The sequence below is a fragment of the Monopterus albus genome, unplaced genomic scaffold, assembly GCF_001952655.1.
Source record: "Monopterus albus unplaced genomic scaffold, M_albus_1.0 scaffold235.1, whole genome shotgun sequence".
In the NCBI taxonomy this organism is placed as follows: domain Eukaryota; kingdom Metazoa; phylum Chordata; class Actinopteri; order Synbranchiformes; family Synbranchidae; genus Monopterus; species Monopterus albus.
Window position 1 is genome coordinate 56416 of NW_018128115.1, and position 9273 is coordinate 65688.

A 9273-nucleotide genomic window follows, 5' to 3' on the forward strand; every position below is an offset into this window, starting at 1 on the left:
TGAGAGACTAACTCCGTTTCTTCACACATTTACATGGTGTCAGAAGTCAGCCTACAGTAATGATGGCACAAGGACTCTGTAAGGTCGACCCCCTGGTTTTTGATGATAATATCGCGGACAACTGGACGAAGTTTAAGCGCGAATGGCGCATCTACAGCAACACCGCTCTCTCGGCAGTGTCCACAAAGGTGCGAGCCTACACGTTCCTCAACCTCGCTGGTTCGGACACCCAAGACAAATATGACACGTTCACCTTCGGGACAGACGAAGACCCAGAGGATCCAGAGGTACTACTAAAGAAGTTTGATGAAACATGCCTGCCAGTAAAAAACGTTATTATGGACAGACACATTCAACACTACGAACCAGAAGCCACACGACACGGTTCAGTCGTACGTGGCCACGTTCAAAATGCTTGTAAAAAAATGTGACTTTGGGATATTGCATGATGAACTGATCCGTGATCGACTGGTATGTGGCATTCACAGTGATAATATCCGCACACAGCTGCTGAAAGAAAAACATCTGACATTAAACTTGGCTATTGAAATGTGCTTACTGCATGAGCAAGCTGAAAAAGGGAACAAAGAAATAAAGACAACAGACACTAAAGACATAAAGACAGAAAGCGAAGTTTGCATCCTGCAATACTCTACATGCTCTAACTGTGCTGGCCAGCATGCATCTGTCCGCAGCAACTGTCCAGCCTTCAACAAGCGCTGCAGTGCATGTGGAAAATGGAACCACTTCTCTAAATGTTGCAGATCCAGCAGAGCACGCATGTACAAGAGTCCAGAACAAGGTCCACAGCAATTACGCAGAGCACCCCACACCCTGTGCAGAGGAGGTCAGACACATAGGTGAACTTGATGCACAGACCAATAATGGACCAGCAGACCTCCTCTACTGTGAAAGTGTAGAGCTGCCAGCAGACAGAGGAGAAGTATTCACCATCCTGTCCAACCCCGACACAGGAAAGCAACTCAAGGTGAAGATTGACACCGGGGCCCGATGGAACGTGCTCTCAAAACACATGCTCCAACACATCGACCCCAGTGCACTTGTGTACCACAGCCATGTAGTAAACCTGGTGGCCTATGGTGGCCAGATTATAAGGACATTAGGTGTTGCTGATATAACCTTCACATGTGGAACACTACAGTTTCATCTTGTCGACAGTGATGTAAAACCCCTGCTGGGCCTCAGAGATAGTGTCAAGCTGGGTCTCGTACACCTTGGCCCAAACGTACACTCTATCCAACAGGGGGCCCCTGAGGTCACAGACTACAAGGACCCTTTTGACTGTAGCAGTATAGGCAAACCGCCTGTAGTGTATTACATGCGCCTGGACCCCTCTGACTGGGCCCCTCAGTGCACCCCCAGGCGGATGCCACTGGCAATGAAAGACAAAATGATCAACAAACTACACAGAATGACCAAGCTAGGAGTCATCAAGCCAGTTTATGAGCCCACTGAGTGGGTGTCGTCCATGGTGGCTGCACGTAAAAAAGATGGCACTGTAAGACTCTGTATGGACCCCATCCACCTCAATAAGGCTCTCCTCAGACCACACCACCCCTTGAAAACAGTGGAACAGGTGATTGCCAACATGCCATGTGCTAAGGTGTTTAGCATCCTTGACGCGAAATGTAGCTTCTGGCAGATACCACTCACTGAGGAGTCTTCAAAACTGACCACCTTCATGACTCCGGTGGTCCGGTATGCCTTCCTCCCCATGCCATATGGAATATCTACAGGCAGTGAAGTTTTCCAGAGATGCATGGAACAGCTCTTTGAAGGACTGCCATGTGTGATAATTGTCTAACATCCTGGTTTGGGGCAGCACAAGAGAGGAGCATGATCTGCGTCTCCAGCAGGTATTGGACAGGGTACGTGCTGTAAACCTCAACCTGAACCCCGACAAGTGCCGTTTCCGGGTGTCTGAGGTGTCATACGTGGGTCACCTGTTGACCGATCAAGGCATAAAACCTGACCCTACGAAAACAGAAGCAGTCCGTTCTATGCCAACCCAAGCAGACAAACATGATGTTCAGCGGTTCCTGGGCATGACAAATTATCTGTCCAAATTCATCCCAAGTTACAGTGAAACTACAGCACCCCTGCGTCAGCTTTTGGAATGGAGCTGGCAGGAGCACCATGTGGCAGCGTTCGACAGACTTAAACAGCTCCTCACATCCCCTCCGGTGCTCCAATACTTTGATGTGCACCAGCCCGTGGTGCTATCTGCTGATGCCTCCCAGCATGGCCTCGGTGCTGTTTGCCTCTAGAACGACAACCCAGTGGTGTTTGCCTCAAAAGCACTCATGGAGACTGAATCTCGATATGCTCAAATAGAAAAGGAGCTGTTGGCACTCGTCTTCGCTTGTCAGAAATTCCACGACTACATATATGGCCGTCCGGTGACCATCGAAACTGACCATCAGCCCCTCATCACTATCCTGAGAAAGCCATTACACACAGCGTCTGCATGCCTGCAGAGGATGATGCTCAAGCTGCAGCGTTACAACCTCGTCATTTACAAAAGAGCAAGGAGCTATACCTGGCAGACACACTCTCATGATCAAACCTGCCATCCACTGACACTGGTGATACTAGTGAAGACTACGACATGATGACAATGGAGGTTCTTTCATCCAGGAGCATTGAGGAATTGAGACAAGAAACACAGGCAGATCACCTATGCAAGCGCTTATCGGAGGTTCTTGTCGCGGGCTGGCCCGACTCATCGAAGAAACTGCCACATGACCTCAGAAAATTTTATGCCATGAGAGATGAACTCACACTTGATAATGGCTTGCTGCTACGTGGCCAGCGTTTCATCATCCCTCATTCACTACAGCGCTATTATGTCAAACAACTGCATCGAGGACACCCTGGCCTAGAAGCGATGAAGCGCAGAGCCAGGGAAACTATGTTCTGGCCCAGCATATATCAAGACATTGACCTTGAGGTCTCAAGATGAGCTCACTGCAATGCCCTCAAACCGCATCAAACAACGGAGCCCCTTCGATTGCATGACATACCAGATCTGCCGTGGACCTTCACAGTGGCAGACGTTTTGAGTGGGGGGGGCTGGTGGTTGTTGACTCATACTCCGGCTGGTTTGAAATAGACCAGCTCCCAAACACAACCAGTGCAACAATCATAGCCAGGCTCAAGCGCCACTTTGCTACCTATGGAGCCCCTCAGCAGCTAATGACTGACAACGCAACATACTTCTCAAGCATGGAGTTCCAAGAATTTGCCCGTACATGGGACTTCTGTCATGTCACCAGCAGCCCCCACTACCCTCAATCAAATGGTTTAGCTGAGAGAGCTGTACGCTCCGCAAAAAATCTTCTGGAAAAATGTGCACACGACAAAACAGATGTTTATGCGGCACTGCTCAACGTACATAACATACCTAGAAATGGGCTGCCCTCACCAGCCCAGTACCTCCTCTCCCGGTGCACCAAGACCCTAATTCCCATGATCAAAGCCATGTACGTGCCAAAGGTGGAAACACAGATCCAAGCAGCCCTAACATGTAGCAGACAGAGGGGTAAGAGAGATTATGACAGGTCAGCCAGACCTTTGCCCTCCCTGCACGCAGGACAGACAGTGAGAATACAGACAGACAGGGGATGTGACAGGTTGGCGACAGTAATAGGGAGAGCACCACAGCCAAACAGCTACCAGGTACAGGCTAGAAAGGCAACATATGTAAGAAACAGACGCCACCTTCTCCATACTCCTGAACAATACACCCATCCCACTTCAACAGAAGTCACAAGTAACGCTGACCATGAACATCAGCCTGAACTTCAGCCCGAACCTCGGTCCGATGTTGACCAGCAGCGAACAGAACAGGCGCAAGAACCAGCTGTGGTCATCACATGCTCAGGAACAGTGTCAAAGCCCAACTCCCTGTACAAGGACTACGTTACATAGATTTAGGCTTCATTTCATTCCCATCGGAGCAGCCTCGCTGCTTCTGTAACTTACTACAGTGTGTTGTTGTGTGGATCAGCTGGTACACTAGTTATGTGCACTGTTATAGCACACAAAGTCATGGACAGTTAGATGTAGCTGTTAAAACATGTATTTCAGTTCTATGTTCATGTGAAACAGGTTAGACATTCAGTATTAAGAAGGGGGATGTAGATCATGTTGGCAATCCTGTATTGGCCTGCCCACAGGAGGTGACGTGGGAGGTCAGCGGTAAGAGAGGAGGTAGAGAAAAAAAGAAAACATTAAAGGAATGTTGGACACAGCGACATGAGAGACTAACTCCGTTTATTCACACATTACATCAAATCAAATCAAATTTATTTGTATAGTGCCAAATCACAACAAGTCATCTCAGGACACTTTACAAACTAAGGTCTAGACCTTACTGTTATCAATATTATTACAGAGGGAAAACCCAACAAATCCCCCTGAGCGGCACTTGGCGACAGCGAGAAGGAAAAACTCCCTTTATCGGAAGGAACCTCTGACAGACCTTGGCTCTTGGTGGGTGGCCTTCTGCCTCGACCGGTTGGGGGGAGTGGGTAAGGGGAGGAGAGACAAAAGAAGAAAAGCAACAAGACACAACAAACAAACACTGATCAGGTTGATTTAGCAGCTCCTCACCCTGTTGTGAGATGCCAGATTGTTCTATGTCCTGTCTAGACTCTCCCGCATTATTTTCTAGTGACTGCTATCCTGATACTGAACCCCTGCCTGCTTTACCAGCCTGTGATCCAGCCTCCTCCCTCTTGCCTGACTGTTATCCTGAGATGGACACCTTGCCTGTTCTATCGACCTATGATTCTGCCTTGCCTTCCCTGCTGCCCTGCCGGAGATTTCGACCACAGACTGAACTAAGTACTGCTCTCTGCCTGATCCCTCAAGACTGTCTGTTCATGTCTAACTTACAGAAAGACTTTAAACCCTGTTCTGATGCCTCAGCTTTCTGGCTCTTTAATTGGGTTCACACCTCCACCTTCATGGGAGCTTCACACACCCCTCCCTGACAGGGCTGGGACAGAGGGAGGGGAGGATGGTGATGCTTTCAGCAACTGTGGGAGAAATGGGAACGTAAACTACAAACTACATGAAAATAAAATGACGTAATATTTATAATACTAAATGTCTCTGATTACGGGCAGCACAGTGAAGCAGTGGTTAGTGCTGTTGCCTCACAGCAAGAATGTTCTTGGTTCGAGCCCCAGCCAACCCGGGGCCTTTCTGTGTGGGGCCTGCATGTTCTGCCTGTGTGGGTTCTCTCCGGGTGCTCTGGCTTCCTCCCACAGTTGTATTTTTTTTTTGTCTTTAGATTTTGATGATTGTCTTCATTCTGATAGTTCTTAAAATCGTCTGTACCATTTGAAGTTTAGCAGTTTATGAACTTAAATTGCTTTTTTTTTTTGCTGTGTTGTCATGAGGGGAGCTGGAAGCAGCTGTCTCTTGTGTGGGAGCTGTGATGTCTGGCTGTGACCATGAATGTCTCAAACAAACAGTGAGTAGTTGGATTCAATCGGGAAATCTAATGATTCTCCGCTGTGCTGAGTACGTTGCATCACCAAGACTCTACTGACGCTTTACTCCAAGTATGCACCTCTACTTCCAAGGATGTTTAGATACTCTACTGCACTGAATTTACATTTCTACTGAGATTACACTGAATTTCACCCACGGACACACAATTTCTACCCAAAGGTGAAAACGCATTATTTATACCAAGAGCCTACAGACAATCTACTAGCCTACTGAAACCAGCCACAGAAGCAAAGATTCTACTACAGAAACATCATCATTCAATGTACTTTATTTCGTGCATAAAACCATGTGACCAGCAGATGATCATTCTAATAGTAACAGTATGAATGTGATGATAACCGCAGTCACATCCATCGCTCAGTAAACTCAGTGGTTCACATGTCAATTATGTTCATTATGTTCTACAGGAGTACCCTTCAGAAAATGTCAGCTGTCTTGTAACCAAAATGTGAAACAAACCATGTCCAAGACTGTTAGATTGTGTTTACTCAGAAAATAAAGACAATATTTAGACAAATCAGAATCACAATCAACTTTATTGGCCAGGTGCGTTGGACATATGAGGAATTTGACTCTGGTACATGTGTTCTTCTATAAGGTAACAAGTAGACAAGTGAATACAAGACAGAGAACAAGAAAAAAAGATTGTGCATTAGGAAAATAAAAATAAAGTGCTTATAAAATATGTGTGTATATATACACACAGTTCAGATGCAGTTTTCCAGATAGATACAGTATATACAAAAGGTATATATACACACACACACACACACACACACACACAGGTATTGCACTGAGGGTTATTGTCCAGTCATACTGTCGTGGGTTAAGTGTTCATCAGAGCGACAGCCTGGGGGAAGAAACTGTCCCTGTGCCTGGTTGTCTTAGTGCACAGTGACCTGTAACACCGTCCAGAGGGGAGGAGTTCAAACAGATTGTGTCCGGGGTGTGAGGGGTCTGCAGTGATCCTCTCCACCCTCCTTTTGACCCGTGAGGTGTACAGGTCCTCCATGGAGGACAGGCTCACACCAATGACCTTTTCTACAGTCCTGACTGTCCTCTGAAGTCTGTACTTGTCCTGTTTGGTTGTTGAGCCAAACCAGACAGTGATGGAGGTGCAGAGAACAGACTGGATGATTCCTCTGTAGAACTGGATCAGCAGCTCCTGGGGCAGGTCGAACTTCCTGAGCTGGAGCAGGAAGTACATCCTCTGCTGTGCCTTCTTGGTGATGGTCCTGATGTTGGACGTCCACTTCAGGTCCTGGGAGATAGTGGAGCCCAGGAACTTGTAGGACTTTACTGCTGATACAGTGCTGCCATGTATGATGTGGGGGGGCTCTTCCTGAAGTCCACTGTCATCTCCACTGTTTTGAACGTGTTCAGCTCCAGGTTGTTGTGGCTACACCACAGGACCAGCTGCTTAACCATATGTTTATAGGCTGACTTGTCACCATCTTGGATGAGACCAATGAGCCTTGTGTCTTCCAGCTGCTCACCCTCCCGTCTGCAGGCTGACTCGTCACCATCTCAGATGAGACCAATGACAGTTGTATCATCTGCAAACTTGAGGAGCTTGACAGAGGGGTCCTTCAAGATGCAGTTGTTGGTGTAGAGCAGGGATGTCAAACTCAATGGCACAGGGGGCCAAAACTCAAAGCACACTTTAGGTCGCGAGCCGAAGGGGATAAACATTTATTGAAAAACTAAAACTAAATGTTTTATGAACATACATATTGTTAGGATTGGATTTCAGGAGTTAAAGTTATTGTTCTACATATCATCAGTATTATTTTGCTTTTATAATGGAAAAGTTCAGTATGACTATTTGTCTGTGTTTCATTAACAGCTCCATTTATCAGTATTAACCAGCTCTTATGCATGCATTATAATTATAATATGCAGTTTTGAGACAACTTGTAGTATTTCTTGTCTTCTTGGTGAAATGTGCATAAATTGATTGCAGAGATAAGTGTCATCCTGAAAACTATAGATAAGATGCTAACTGCATGTCTACTTTCAGTAACCAGAAGAAAATAAATCTACATAAAGCTGATTCTTGTTTCCTGAGTGTTACTTCTTGGGGCCTTCAGATAAAAGAACCGGTTGAATCTAAAAATATGAATGACATCACACGTCTGCTGTGATGTCATAAACTAATATGACGGAATACAATATTATTCCAAAATAAATAAACTTGAACTTAAAATCACCAACCATATTTCTGCTAAGCCTTACATTAACAAACACCTGCTTTTTGTCTGGACACCAGACGTCTCACACTTTCATCATGCAGCTCTTCAGAAACTCTCCCTCGGTAAATGTCCAGGCTGATTTTCTCCTCTGTCACAATAAAACTTGCTTTCACAGCAGCTTCACTGTGTGATTTCACTTTGGTGAAAACGTCTGCTGTGATGTCAGATTCCTCTTCAACTCCTCTCCCTTCTGTAGCTTCTGCTCTTCATTCACGTTTTTCAGCTTGTCCTGATGTTTTGTCTCGTAGTGCCGTCTTAGGTTATATTCCTTAATTACAGCCACATTAGCTCCACAAATAAGACACACGGGTTTACTGACAATGTCAGTAAACATATACTCAGCCTCCCACCGGTTTAGAAAGGCTCTGTTTTCAGAATCAACTTTTCTCTTGGCCGTTGTTAGGGGCTAGCTTTGACTTGAAATTAGGGTTGTATACATCAACAGATGCTTGATTGATATGACGTAATTGATGCAGGAATGATCACAGGTAGCCAATCGTTCAGTAAGGCAGCTGTTGCGCTGCATTATGGGATTTGTAGTTTGTGTGTTATCAGCGATCATGTCGCTGGGCCATTAAAAAAGGATTTATAAAATAATCTCGCAGGACCGGATGTAATTGTACGCCGGGCCGGATGTGGCCCGCGGGCCTTGAGTTTGACACATGTGGTGTAGAGTGAAAACAGCAGAGGGGAGAGCACACATTCCTGGGGGGCGCCTGTGCTTATTGTCTGGGTGCTGGATGTGGTTTTCCCCAGCCTCTCCTGCTGCTTCCTTGATACATTTCACCAGGATCAAGATGGCACAGCTGCCTTGGTACTGCGCCCTCTCATGGCACAAAGCTTTGCCACTTTGTCTATAAAGCCTAAAATAAAGACCTTGTTTTGTCGTCCTTTGTTTTCTGAGGTGTGGAAATATGAAATCTAGCCCCACTGGTTTCGTTCTTACGGCTCCACATGTAACTGTATGTTATCACTGTTTTCGGTGTCCAGCTCAGTGATTATTGAACCGGTTTTAATTTGAAGGCCTGCTCGGTGAACTTCCGGTACTCATGCGTGTTACATGCGTGCACCTTGACGCACCTCTGACGATCCCTCAGTCGGCATGACAACGCGCTCTCGAGGGCAAACGGGGAACGGCTGACGAGAGCGAGGATGGCAGCAGAAGATGCCCAGTAACGGAAACAGCTGCGGGAACGAAGCGAATAGCAGCACCGGGACCTGCTCCGGGGCCGGGAGCGGCTCGGTCCATGTCCCGACCATGGAGAGAGCCCGGCCGGTGACGGTCACGGTGTCCGCAATGAGCCTCGCGCTCAGCGTGCTGTCCTTGCTGCTACTGGTCACCGCCATCTCCACCGACCACTGGTACGAGACGGACACCCGCAGACACAAGGAGAACTGCGACCGATACGGATCCGACTCCAACGACCAGAAGAACCGGGAGATGCCTATTTACCACCTGCCGCTGGTGGACACCGCG

The 9273-nt window shown here is 47.0% G+C and overlaps 2 protein-coding genes across 2 annotated transcripts in view; one reads left to right on the top strand and one right to left on the bottom strand.

The window, feature by feature from the left end:
- Positions 1-2454: 2454 nt before the first annotated feature.
- Positions 2455-9273, bottom strand: part of sos1 (son of sevenless homolog 1 (Drosophila)) — a 65147-nt gene continuing 58328 nt past the window's right edge. Inside the window, exon 25 of the mRNA XM_020620279.1 lies at positions 2455-2507. Within this exon, the coding sequence (XP_020475935.1) occupies positions 2455-2507 (53 nt within the window). The remainder of the gene's footprint in view (positions 2508-9273) is intronic.
- tmem178a (transmembrane protein 178a) overlaps positions 8887-9273 on the top strand; it is a 7570-nt gene continuing 7183 nt past the window's right edge. The window contains 1 exon segment of the mRNA XM_020620215.1: positions 8887-9273. Coding sequence (XP_020475871.1) covers positions 8962-9273 — 312 coding nt within the window. The 5' untranslated portion in view covers positions 8887-8961.